This window comes from Phragmites australis, chromosome 23 (assembly GCF_958298935.1).
Source record: "Phragmites australis chromosome 23, lpPhrAust1.1, whole genome shotgun sequence".
NCBI lineage: Eukaryota > Viridiplantae > Streptophyta > Magnoliopsida > Poales > Poaceae > Phragmites > Phragmites australis.
This window is the reverse complement of record NC_084943.1, coordinates 1800730-1814807: the sequence shown is the minus strand read 5'-3', so window position 1 is coordinate 1814807 and position 14078 is coordinate 1800730. Positions and strand designations below refer to the sequence as shown.

The 14078-nt window shown below is 41.0% G+C and overlaps 2 protein-coding genes across 2 annotated transcripts; one reads left to right on the top strand and one right to left on the bottom strand.

Moving 5' to 3' along the window:
- The first annotated feature begins 5714 nt into the window (after nt 1–5714).
- LOC133905717 (NAC domain-containing protein 45-like) lies at nt 5715–7900 on the top strand. The gene is made up of 3 exons (XM_062347479.1): nt 5715–6190; nt 6406–6725; nt 6833–7900. The coding sequence occupies exons 1-3, from the start codon at nt 5977–5979 to the stop codon at nt 7442–7444; spliced, it is 1146 nt and encodes a 381-aa protein (XP_062203463.1). The 5' UTR covers nt 5715–5976; the 3' UTR covers nt 7445–7900.
- A 2066-nt stretch (nt 7901–9966) lies between these two features.
- On the bottom strand, nt 9967–13841 carry LOC133906483 (uncharacterized). The gene is made up of 9 exons (XM_062348408.1): nt 13677–13841; nt 13457–13563; nt 11916–12018; nt 11736–11795; nt 11380–11442; nt 11079–11282; nt 10894–10996; nt 10601–10815; nt 9967–10404 (listed from the first exon to the last, which is right to left on the bottom strand). The coding sequence occupies exons 2-9, from the start codon at nt 13561–13563 to the stop codon at nt 10312–10314; spliced, it is 948 nt and encodes a 315-aa protein (XP_062204392.1). The 5' UTR covers nt 13677–13841; the 3' UTR covers nt 9967–10311.
- Nucleotides 13842–14078: the final 237 nt, after the last annotated feature.

The window sequence follows — 14078 nt, the reverse complement described above, 5'->3', positions numbered from 1 at the left end:
CCGAAAAGCCCAGCGCCACAGAATTGATCTTCTAGATTTCCAAGCCACAAAAATCTTGTCTCTTCCCTTGTCTGCGGTTACATCCTGTAAGATAAAATCGACACATACTTGAGCTGCTGATAAGGCTATCTAAGGAAGTATGCATGGGAGGATGAAACGATTTCGTGTTGTATATAAACTTGTAACCATTGGAGAGAATTGATGGAATTAATGTTATTTTTGGAGGAAAAAACGATGATTGTTTTGGTTTTACCAGTAAAATACGTAGAGAGTAGATGCTAAACACCCCCTCCCACACCCACGCACACAGACTTTCCCAATTCCAATCTAGAGAATAGTATGTTTCAAGTCACAGTTCAATACTTTTTCTCTACATTTTCGACCTTTAACCATGGTTTCAAAGTTTCAACTTGAAATTTCAGAATCATACCTTGAGATTTCAATTTTTCAATTGAAATATCACAACTTTCAAGTCAAAGAGTTTGGACCCTTTTTAACAAAAAAAAAAAGAGTTTGGACTTCTTACCTAAGGCTTTTGAAGACTTAGGATTTTCTTGTTTCAACTTATAGAATGCAGACATGTTAGATTGTAAAAGTTGGATTATACAATTCAACTCTTAGATTTTAACAATACAACAATTTATCTTCTACTAGTTTCTACAGATTGTACAATTCAGCTTTTATAATTTATTTTTATAATCCACAGTCTACAAACTGTTTTTCACCGTGCACATCTAAAACAAACAGACGCTTAGAAGCTGTGGTTTGGTGCCGTGCGGCTTCTAATGGCGACACTAGTATATGCCTTCTAGGCTTGACCGTACTCAACGAAGGCAGTCGCTACAACCAGCGACGCTAAAACTTGTTGGATTTGTTCAAGACAGTCGTACTGGATCGAGGAGACAATAGAAGACTTGGAAGAGTAATGAGATCAATATGGGAGGAGTTTAGCACGCATCATGACTTATGTGACGGCAGATCGGGCGTCCATTGCTGAAGTTTGAAATAATTAAGCGCATGGAGATTAGACAATTGTGAGCCTATTTTAGTTGGCACGATGGCAATAATATATCTTATGCAATTACAAGTATATACCTCCATCTCAGAATTCTTAGTATTAATCTGCATTTATTATTTATTGATGCTGTTGTATATGTTAAACAAACTCATGTCTATGCAGTTGCTTACACACTTGGAACCAGCATTTCTGGGATGTTTGAATATATAAATACAACCCATGAGCTGGTTGCTGACAGATACTCGAATTTGCATTGGCTTTGTAATAGGAGACCCACTGCTAAAAAACTATTTTCTAAGATATTCAGATGCTTTTTCACAGGTGCCTCGTATAACAAATCGTCTGAGTAGTTGGTGGGAGTCTTATGCGGTTTTGGACCGTCTATGTAAACAACTTTTCACAAACGATTGTTTACGACAGACATCTGTGATAATGGTATGATTTTTAAAGACAGACGATATAAGAAGCCGTATGTGTAAAATATTATTTTCAGAGGCAGTTTCGTATATGAACGGCCTCTGGTAATATGATGATTACTACAGGTAAGATACATAAACTATTAGTATCACTAGCTCTTCTGTGGTGAGATGGTAAGGACGTATCATTTGAGCTGAGAGGTCTTGGGTTCAAGTGCCATGAACCGCACGTGCCTATATTTCACGGGAAAAAACGCGTGATTTGTGACTTACAACCAAGGGGTGCCTAGTCAGGCCAATTTTTTTCCGGTTTCTTCAGGTTGGTGCCTAGTCAGGCCAATTTTTTTCCGGTTTCTTCAGGCTAAAAAACCTCAATTTGGGAACTGACTACCACAGCCAGTTCCTTAAGTGAACCATCTTTAGTAATCGGTTTTCACACATGATTTCTTAAGTGAACCGTCTCTAATAATCGGTTTCCACATGTAGTCTCTTTGCGACATTGAAAATCGTCCATTTCCATAGGCCTTTGACCAGAAGCAGGTAGCTAAACGCTTCTATAAATTATCACTCGTCTCTAAATTTTGTTTCTTTAGTAGTGATTATAGACAAGTAGATCCATGTGTATCTACTACTGTATATATTTAAAGAGATGATACAGGATTGTCTGGATCTCATGGAAAGACTAGGAGAAGTAAGAGTGCTTAAAGTGAAGCGGGATCAAAATAGAGTAGCTCATGAGCTCGCTCAATATGCTCGTCGACAATCTGCTTCTGTAGTGTGGTTGGCAAGTATGCCAAACTGTATCCATAACATGGTGCTTTCTGAGTGTAACACTTTCACAAATTAAGTAACAAAGCTCATGTTTAATCGCAAAAAAAAAAGAGATGATACATCGATTAATTTGTGCAGTACAGCTAGGTAAGAACATTTCTTGCCTCCATCTAACGTCATGCTACTGATTAGGTCTTAGATCTCCGATGTGCCAGCTGTTAAGGTTGCAAAAAAGTCATATTTCAATTAAATAGTTCGAGCTAACTAGTTCATATCTGCCTAGTTCAAAGAAGAAGTCCATTTAGGACGGTTGTTAGTCAATTTTCTTAGCTTTGACCGTCAATATGCAAAAAAATCATATAAATTCACAACATAATGTTATTAGATTCATTATGGAAAATACTTTCACATATATCTCTTTGTATTTGAGATAATTTATTTTTATAGAAATTGCCCATCAAAGTGTGATATTGGCGACCTTGTCGATGTGCAGAGGACTTTTATATTTGGGATGCGAGGAAGTAACAGCAATAATATTAGTCCTGCTGCTTCCCCATTTTTGCGTAGCTAGATGAGATAATTTATTCGATAACACTCCTAAATTGACGTAGCTACGCAAGAATCGGATGCCTGTCTCAGCCACTCGTTTGGCTTCCATCCACCATCCTACCACCCGTTCTGCGGCTTCTGCCTCCCTCTCATCGTGTTCCCCCATGAGCGAAAAACAAACGCTTGTCACTCCTCTCTTGAGCTTCTTTTCCTGTTTGCTCTCATCATGTCTCTCGCTCAGGTCCGCATCCAACCCCATCCCGACAGAGGAGCTCGATCCTGTGAGAAGGAGGTCGGGTACTGACAGTAGGGCGTCGACTCGAGACATGAGGAGCTCGATCTTGACGATAAGGCGGCGATTTGGGTGGCAGAGAGCTCGATCCCGGCGGTCGGGTGTCGATTCGGGCGGCTAGGAGCTTGATCCCGATGGCGGGGTATTGATTTGGTCGATGAGGAGCTGGATCCTAGTGGCAAGCATCGGTTTGGATGGAGTGGAGCTCGACCCAACGACATAATTTGATGAGCCGCTTCCTGGTGAGCCACTGCTAGGGAGAAGAGTATCGGAGAGGAGCCGATCTCTCTCATGCCGAATCTGATGAGTTCGGGATCCATAATTTGGCGATATATCCATGTTGCAACAGGTATATTGAATTATTTTGGTGCAATGCTAATTTTGGTGTGTTTCTGATGATTTTTCAATGTTGTAACAAGTCATGCTTTTTGAGTTTTTGTTGCAATAGTTCACTGCACTTGTTGCAGCCATGATTCGCATTTGTTATATATTTTCTCTTTATAATGCCCATGTTGCAATGGATAAATCAATCTGTTGCAGCAGTTATTTTCAATTGTTGCATCAGTATTTTTCTATTTGTTGCCGAACCAATTTGTCGTTGACCCAATTTGTCTAAAATGTTGCATGAAACATAATGTGATGTTACGGTGGGAATTCCTTTAAAATCGGATGGCATTGAACTATTTTGATGCATATTTGTTTTTTGATGTTGCGAACGTTATTCTCTGATGTTGCAGACGTTGTCTTTCAATGTTGCAACGGAACATCGAAAGCATCCGATGGAGAGTTTTCCATCGGACGTTCGAGCGCAAGCAGCGCGTAATTTATTTGGGATGAGATAGTTTATTTTTTCGTAGCTGGATGTACTATTGGGAAAAAAAATCTCGTCAAGTTCTCTTATTGCCTCTCCATTTTCTTTGGGCATTTCAAGTCAGTAAAAATTGTGCCAACTTTTTGGAGATGTCGTACGGCTGAGCTGATCAACTTCCCTAGCTACTGTAAGCTTGGTCAAGGTTGGAGTTTCAACTGTGCAGCCGCCAAATCCTATACCACCGTACGTTCACCGGCCGGCCGGTAGCGGCCGGCCGTCATTCAGATATGGACAGGGTCGTACGCACGTGTGCATTGTGCTCTTGATGCATGCACTGACGCACGTGTCGTGGAGAACACCACGTACATCGTTACATTCTGGAGTGGCCTGAGACGACCTGACCAATTTCGAGTTTTCGACTGTCCCATCCAATGCATGCAGAGTATGAACTGTAGCCGTCACTCAGGCTCTGACAATTCAATTGATCGTCAGTCATATCTTTCAGCTGCCAATGTAAAATGCAAATTAGAAAATTATATCCTCGCAAAAAGATTAGTAAATTATACATGTGCTGTGCGGTCAACTAAATGCAAATATATGATTATATATATCTTCGCTAGCTCCTACATGCAATTGTAGCCTTGGAGTAGCACAGCATTGCAAGAACGATTGATCGAGGCAAACCGGATGCATGTTTCAATGTGTACATGGAATTGTACAAGAATAGAATACGTGCCGATGGCGACGTGCTCAGTTTGTCAAAAGCAATGGCAGTTGCCAAGAAACCGAACCCAATGATGCACACATCTTTGTTAACTAGCAAATCAACATCTTGTACTAGCTAGTTCTTGATAAAAATCGTTGGGAAATAATCTAATTCTAAACCTGCTTAGCTAGCTAGAAGACCTGGACAAACTCACCAGTGGAAACAAAAAGGGACGAAATTTATATTCCCGTTGACAAAAGAGAAAGGGGAAATCAAATGATAAGAGCATCAATTGTTAAAAATTATCATGAGGGCATTTCCAATAAGGACACGTCAACTAATTATAAGCTGAGTCATATCAGCATTTGTTCTATGTAGAGGAAAGATAAGGAAGAGAGAACATAACTAGCTTTTGTTGAAGAGATTGTAACAGAAAATGATACATAATATGTGAGCATTAAAAACATAAAGATACAGCTTTATAGATAGCCTATTGGAGAGTTTATCTTTACTATATTCTACAGATGACATGTAAACTCTTATAGCTACTCCCTCTCATCATAAATATAAGTCCATCTAGGTTTGTCCTAAGTCAAACTCTTTTTTCTTTGGCCATCAACAAGTAAAAAGTATAGTTTGATAGCATAGGGTTGATGTTAGTAGATTCGTCGTGATAAATACTTTCATAATATATAACTTTTTTATTTTAAATAATATATTTTTATAAATATTATTAATTAAAATATTATATTAGAGATCGTGTTGATATACTAATTGACTTATATTTAGAATGGGAGGGAGTAGCAAGCTACCTACGCTATTGGACTGAGAGAAAGTATCCCTTCAGATGAGGGAAACGATCTGTATCTTTCTCAGCAATATATGCAACCAAGAAAACGAAACCCAAGTGGCCTACCACAGTACCACACAAGCCTTCCGACTGTTTGTAGTACCTACCATCTGTAAGCAGCTATCACAACATCGTAAAAGAAAAAACAAACCAAGCTTATCAAAGCCAAAATAAATAGTAATTATATGCCTCTAATGACACCTTAATCCTGATCCGATGGCATAGCCACAGGCACGTAGGAGAGGTGTTAATTAAACCGCATTGATTTCTTTTCTGCCTAATCAAACCGAGTGAAGACTGAAGACTTCGTTCCTAGGCAAGCTATAGGTTTGGCTCCTCAAAAGGAAGATCAGGTCCCATAGACCCATTTCCACTATAAAATTTGGATTCCTCCTCTCTTTATCCCCTTAATTTCTATTGATCCCCTCCTTTCTATCGTTCTCCTCCACCTTTCTTGTGCTTACAAGCTTCCCTCTCTCTCTCCCTCTCTGCCTTCTTTCTTTGAGATCCTTGTCTCTCTCCTATTCATAGTCAAGTTGCTGGCACTGTTGCTTGTGTAATCCATGCTCCATAGTGTTTGCAAGAGATCGATCATGGTGGAGCGTGGTCTGAAATCAGAGCAAGGTGACTTGTTCTTGCCACCCGGGTTCAGGTTCCATCCCACAGACGAGGAGGTCATCACAAGCTATCTCCTGCAGAAGTTCTTGAACCCAAACATGGACCCGCGGGCCATCGGGGAGGTGGATCTCAACAAGTGCGAGCCATGGGATCTCCCAAGTAAGTCATGCACCTTTTCCTTTTGTTCATCAGTTGCACCGTACATATATGTAGTTGCAAAACTTGCTTCCTTTCAATCAATCCATACATCTAATTTTACCTAATATTTTTGAAATGACAGCAGGAGTTCTGCTGATTTTTTCATAGATCAGAAGAAAAACTAATTTTACCTAATCAATTGATGTTTTCTGCCATGTATATATATTGATATGAAGGCAAGGCGAAGATGGGGGAGAAGGAGTGGTACTTCTTCTACCACAAGGACATGAAATACCCGACAGGCATGCGCACCAACCGTGCCACCAAGGAGGGCTACTGGAAGGCCACCGGGAAGGACAGGCAGATCTTCAAGCCAGCTTCAGGTTCAGCTTCTGCTGGTGGAGGTAGAGGGGGCGAACTGGTGGGGATGAAGAAGACGCTGGTGTTCTACATGGGTAGGGCTCCAAGGGGATCCAATACCAACTGGGTCATGCACGAGTACCGCCTCGAGGGCAAGTCCAGGGACAACAACGCAAACCTACGATTCAATCCCAAGGTACGTACGGACACAACTTCAACCGTCGTCTAGTTGTGTTGAAAAAATGAATTTGCAACAAAGTGTTTATTTTCTTGGTTTATTTTCTTATGTTATGGGCGTGTTAGGATGAATGGGTTGTGTGCAAGGTGTTCCACAAGAAAGGGGAAGCCAACAAGGACGCCGTGGAGAACTCTGCCGGAACGCTCAACGTCAGCTCGGTGTCGGTCGATGCCGGCGAGGGCGACGACGAGTTGCTTGACTCCATGGTCGATCCCATGTACTTCAACTCCGTGGGTAGCTTGCCCTTGCCCAACACGATGACCATCAACGCCGCGGCGGCGCCGTACAACGCGGATCACTACTCAATTGCTGCCGCCGCCGCCGCCGCGGGATCCACGACTAGGAGTAACTTCGTCGACCTTCCTAACAATTACAGCCTCAATAACACAACAAGCAGCGACATGCTGGCCGGTTCGTCGGTTCCAACAAGTCGCAGAAGCAACAGCGCCTCCTGGGATATGCTTCATGCACCCCGCACGATGGGAGGCTACGATTTGCATCAACAGTATGATGATCATCATCAGGCAATGATGGTGAAAGCCCTAGGAGCGGCCATGGCACCAAATTTTGCTGCCGTGTCCAAGGGTTTATCGCCGGTGACTGGAGGTTTGGAGCAGAAGCCGCTCAGCTTGCCGCAGAACAAGCTCGGGAGCTTTGGTCATACTTGGTACTACTAGTGCTTCTGTTACTGCTGCTACAATTAATGGACCAGCTGCTAAGAATTTTGGTGCATGATCGGCATCGGCTAGGCCGGCGCTACTGAATGGGAATGGTTGTTTTAGTAATTTTCTGGCCGTTTTGTTGGTTGGTTAATTCATTAGTTAGTTCGTACACTGAGAGGCCATATAGTTTGTTTTAGGTCATGTAAAAAGGACAATGTTGGTTTGTTTCTGAGATTTTGTTCGTTGCTGCTGCCGATATTGTTACGGTACACAGGCTTGTGATTAATGGTAGCTTCTTTTACTTAGTCTATAACTTTACCCTTGGTGAAGTACTGAATTCTTTGAAACCTGGTACGAAAATTAGATTGTAAAAAATCTTGGTGCAACGCAACCTAGCTTACTATGAAAGAATAGCGGTTTAATTATCAATTTGTCAATAATAATTGAAGATGCAACCATATAATCTTGGCGCACAAGTCGGGATCGGAATGGCCTTTGATGTTGATGTACAGCTTGGTGCAAGGCTGCAAGCTAGGTATGGCTGAAGAACATGGCAGCTGTTAGCCAGTGACAGCGTACTTTCTGCGAACTATTCATGTGACTTGAGCTTATCAATCTAAATTTGTTAGTTCTCGTATTGTGGCTAGCTGTTTCTCATGAATTTAATTAAACATTGCTCCTTTCCATTCATTTTTCCGGAAGGGATACTACTGTACATAAATGTGCTTCCACAGAAGAAAATTGTGTGAGAAACTGGAATCATGTGAAAGTTACACAATGATCGTTCATCTTGAAAATCAGCGAGAGCTGTTAACCTGTCATGATGCAGAGGCTGAAAACTTGTTTCCATTATTTAAAAAAACATGTGTGATGGCCAGTAAAGCATTAACTGAAGTTGAAGTTTCCAAACTCATGGCATAATAATCCAGCTCTTGCATTTGCATGCGTGGTTGCAAAATGCAAGCCGGGGAAAGATGATTAGCAAGATTCACCTTTTTACCTGCCTTTGGGCATCTTTCGTGCATCAAAATCCGGTGCAAGTTACGCTGAGCCTATCCCATCTGTTTTCACGTGCCACATATATAAGAACCACGCATAAGTACAGCGCAAGTTTAGTACGTACGTACGTACTGCATGACCTTTTTTACTGTACAGCATGGGAATCCCATGTGCATGACCTTTTTGGCATCACATCGCCAATGGATGAGAGTTTCTTTACTCCCAAGTGATATGGCTACTTGCGTACTTTCAGTTTTCGGAAGAACTCTGTTTCTGCCCACAAATTTCTTTCATCATCTTTCTTACAAGTCATGTTTTTCAGGCTACAGTTGCGGCATGGTTCCTAAGAAGCTAACACGCACTTATCTGGCAACCTTTGTATGGCCAACATGTCGTCCTCACCGCCGACAAAAGGAAAATCTAGAGACCTAGTGCATGTTACCTTGAGCATATTTGCTTTCATCTATGTTCTCATTTTCAAACTAGTATCAATCATATATTTGACGTGTACTAGCTCAGTATTTGTACAATGTTACATATTGACAAGTGACAGCGGTAGCCACTGATATGAGGAAAAGAGCAAGAAAAAGTAGCACAAACAAGAAGCAAAAGTGCTAACAAAAAGAGCAAGGAAAGGCTTTTTCGTGCTTGATCTCAGTGCTCCATGTGGTACAGTTGATGTATGCTAAATCATTGGCAGAGTATGCCTGTGATCATCTAATTCTTACTTCGACATCTTTTGCAATGGTAAGATTTCATTTACTCTCGAATTTTCTAGCTCATGAGCATGAGTGAAAACATTATCAATGATAAACCCGGTAGAAAAAATGTACCGTGTTTACCAGTATTTTGTTTGAATTTTAGTTAAGTAAATTTCCAATTTTTTAATCAATCACCACTACAAATAGTTATATACGACCCTTCAATTTGCTAAAGGATACAATCAAAAACATAATAGTAAATTTTTGTTGCATTCACCTTCGTTAACGAGGTACAAGACGAGAGCATGTTATATACGCAGGCGCCACAAATTTCCAGGTACTTGGGTTCTAAGCCAAGACAGGCAGACCATCATCAAGGACAAATTGACCCAAGAGAGACAGGAATTGAGTCGATTACCTATTCCGTTCCAATCTCAGTCAAGTGATTACTTGCGCAATAAAGTTGCCCTGACAGTAACCTCACCAGTGAACTAGAAAATGATGAGTGCTTTAAAAGTGGCTTTGTGTCCTAATCAGAAAGCTTACTGAATTTATCCAGTATCTGTCGAGTGTTGATTCATGAGTAAGTAACGACATTCAGGTGGGGACCACACACAATCCTGAACAGTAATGAGACAGAAAATAAGCAGACATCTTGACCAGGCATAAGGAACAAGGAGTTTATCAGCCTGTGCATTTCACACACAGAGAACGCTTTGCAATTCCCAGACCATAGATGTTGACAACAGACTGTACTTCAGCAATTCACAGTGTCAGTAGAGGCACAAAATGTACATAGATGCGACACTCTTGTTTAAAGTGCAGTAACATCTGATGGAGTAAATAACATGATTTCATTTTATTTGATGCATAGTGTCATCTTATTGGCTACCTGAATTCCAGGTTATTCACAGAAAACACCGGAAGCAATGCTAATTCTGGCACAACACAAGCCTTGCACATGTAGGAGTTTGCAAAAGCTCAGCTAGATCTCCGTAGGTATGAGATAGAATATTACACCAAAAATTGATCACATTGTAAGTAGCAGTCGGCTCAGTAAAATACACAGAGCACTTTCAAATAGGAAACTAACTATATCCACAGTGCAGACCAGCAAACATCAATCGTTCATACTCCTTGTGCCTCATCGAGTTCCCGTATCTGATCTGCATTAAAGTGAGATCAAGATTCCTGGGGAGTTTCGAACCTCGAGGGAGTATCAATTCCCATCATACACATGAGTCCTGATATCAAGATGATAAGAAGCACTATTCCCTGCATATAGTAGACAAGTGTGAGAAAATAATACAATGAAGTACAAGTGTGAGAAAATAATACAAGGAAGTACAAGTGTGAGAAAATAATACAAGGAAGTAAGGTATATTGATATACAAACAATCGTTATACAGGTGAGCCCACATTTCAGAATAGAGCAAACCAATAATGAACCAGAGCACAAGTAACAACTTACAACAAAAGTTCCTTCCAGAAGAGTTGATTTGACTAGGCACTCTCCATCACATTTGCCCTGGCCAACTTTAGTAGTATTGGTCTTCTCTGCAAGATACCTCCCTAATGGTAGGTTGGTAGGGTTTTCCAGTAAACCGGATGGTTGAGAAGCATAAAGAATGGTATATTTAGCCCCAGACTTCTTCAGCACATCGACCAGCTCGGAAAGCAATTCTCCTGCAGTGACATAGTAAAAAATTAGCTTACAGCTATACAGTTGAATATAAAGATCAATGCTAGTGTGCTTAACCTAACCTTCTGATTTCTCAGAATCCAATTCCTTGAAACCACCGCTACAGAAGACAACTAGATCAGTCTGTCTAGTTGGATTGTTTCCCATCCGTGACATCACCAAGTCCTGCAATGTACATGCTATCAATACATGAAACAAATATGGAATAGAAGTAAAAGTAAAAAATTATAATAAGTTAATAGCTTACACGGATAGAATCCATGGTGTGATGTTGCTTCACATCTTGACCACTTACAGTACACGTGTCTGTGTAGGTGATATGATTTCCTTCAAAAACATTGTTACAATTCTCAGCAAATCCAGATAGCAGCATGTTCTCCAATTTATCATCATCATCTGACATGGCAACATAAGGGAATGCCATGGAAAACTCTGAACTTGTGAAGGCGGTCTGGTAGAAGCATAGCAATTATAAGCAATTAAAAATGTGATGCCACAGTTGATCAGTTATAAGATAACTGAAAGAAGAAATGAGAGCTTGTGACTACCTTCAATGTGTCCGCTAAAGCCGGATCTAGTTGTTTATCTTTAGATATGTCTGATGATTGTAGCTAAGGAAAAAGTATAAATCATTTGTCAGTGACAATTGACGCATATGAGAAAAGAGATAGCATCTTCTACATAAAACACTGTCTTAGTAACAATTTCACCACGTATATTAAATGGTGGAGAATTTACTAGTTTTATGGCTTCTTGGAAGTGATCAATAATCAGAAATATCAAGAAAAAGGACTTTAACTTATGCACAGACGCTTCTTCAATAAAAATGCATTGAATTGAAACAATAGATGTTCAAACAGATAATCTCATACCACTGAAAAATAGATGAGTCTAAATTAAGTACCTTTGAGCCAAGAAAAACAATGGCAACATCGACATTCTTCTGAGAATCCTCCTTTGAACACTAACAATAAAATCACAAAAATAGGAATTTAGTAAACCTGTATCAATGCAAGAATTAGTCTTTAATAAAGTTGCATCAGAGCTTAAGTTTTGCCAATGGAGATACAGGAGGGGAACTCACCACCAAGTTTGACCAGCCACCTTCCTGAAGAACAGATTTAGCTAAACCCTTAGGCGAGATTGTCTGGTAATGGACAGCTTCCTTAGCCCCATCAGAAAAGAATCTGGAGGGTAAAGGTAGATCAAATGTAATCAAAATTCTGAACCAGTGAACTCAGATATGCTTTCTTAAATAATGCAATAATTGGACAGTAAAAAAATGCTCAAGGCGAGCTAGTAAATTTGGATCAACTCAGCAACAAAGTGAAGTGATAAGACACCAAAATGAAAAGGGTAAATTTGGGACTAGTCAACAAGTATCTGAACTCATATCACTCAGTAAGAATGGTCACAAACATCAGAGTATCGGACACATACGGCATCCATCGTTTGCATCAGGAAACAAGTGCACTATGAAACCTAGGCAGCAAGAGTCAAATAGCGCTTGAGAATAAGTCAATTAGCGCTATTTGCATCAGGAAACAAGTGCGATTTTGCCCATTGACTAATTCTCACCTTTAATATTCTTAATGGACAATACAAAAGGAGGGAGGGGACATGCATATTGCAAGTTTAAAAATAGTTCTGCGATACAGAAGTGAAATGATGGCAACAATGCAAGCTCTGCTCTGTCGATCCATCCTAACTAGTAGGTTTACAATGATACATCACTCTATGTGAACAAAAAGTGCAGGGAACAAAATTCTAGGTGTTTCTCCAATGTTGCCATCACCCATTCAGTACTCCCAAAGTAAGGTGAGGTTTCTTCCAACCAACCTACTACACCATCTGCTATCTGAATTTTGGTTTCACAAAATAAATAGTACATTTTGCTATCTGTGATGAAATGATGTAGCGGTATGGAACTCCTTGATTAGAATGCACCAAAGTCCACGAAGAGCAACACCCCAACCAGGTCACGAGTGTTTTGAGATCCCTAAATAAGGCAGCTATAATTAACCAAGATCTTTAAGGTAATATGGACCCATCAGTCTAGGATTTGTTGCAACTGTTAAGGCTATGTGCTCAATGAAAAAGATCAAAACCATGAAAGGTAGATAGACTATCAATTGTTCACAAGGACAATCGAATTTATGCTTGCCCTAGGCCTAAAGTCTCAACTTTGATTTTCTAACAGTATGCTGGATGAACAAGCCTCCTCAAAATAATGTGAGTGTAAAGTGACCGCGCAAATCAATCTCCACTAACCATTATTTCCTCCCAATAAGATGTGTTATGCCTCTTCTATAACACAGAAGCCGACAGACAAAGTCGGGCTGTCGAGGGCCTTTCATACATGATCTAATCACCCCATTGAATGAACCCTCTTCTACCTATTTCACAAAACAAACTACATGCGCATTATTTATTTTAGGACAAAAGGAAGAGGAAAAATGCATGTGCCTTATGAGCCAGGCCAATACTTTATATAGTACAAATTTACAATGGTTTGTACTTTCTAAGTGAAGCAGAAGTCAAAAAATCCATCAACATCACGCATCATATCGAACACGGGAGATCTAAAGCTAGGGACGAAAAAGAGAAGCGCAACTAGTCACCCACCCGTAGTTCTTGGGCGCCCAGAGGAACGCTGGCGCCATCACCGGCGCCGCCGACGCCACTCGCGCTGCGACCAGCATCAGCAGCAGCGCCGCCCATGCCGCCGCCATCTGATCGAATCGAATCAGGTCGATTGCCGGAAAAGAACCAAAAAAAATTGAGGAAAATTGATGACGAGAATCGATCCGGGCTATCGAGCACAGAGATCTCGAGAAAATCTTACCTTTTGGCGGAGCAGGAACCTCAGACTGGGAATTGCTGCCGCGTCGCTCGCTTCTCTAGCTCGGTTCCTCTTGGTCGCCGCGGCCGTGATCTGAATCGGAATCGCTGCCACGCTTCTAGAGATTCTGACGAGTGGGCCCGGACGTAAGAGGCGGAGGCTATCTTATGGCCCTGTTTGGTACGGATTCTAAACCAGCTTTTGCCCGTATGGCTTCTCTCCTTTGCACTAGAAGAAGAAACGGCCCGTGATCGACTTCTTTCACTAGCTACTGTTTTTGTGAGAAGTTAAAATAAAACTGTCTCTCAAGTTAGTGGAAATTACCTATAATTGCTATTGATATACTCCCGTCAGCCACCAGTGAGTCACCCCACGTGCCCCGTCCCCTGCCCTGACGTGCCTCAC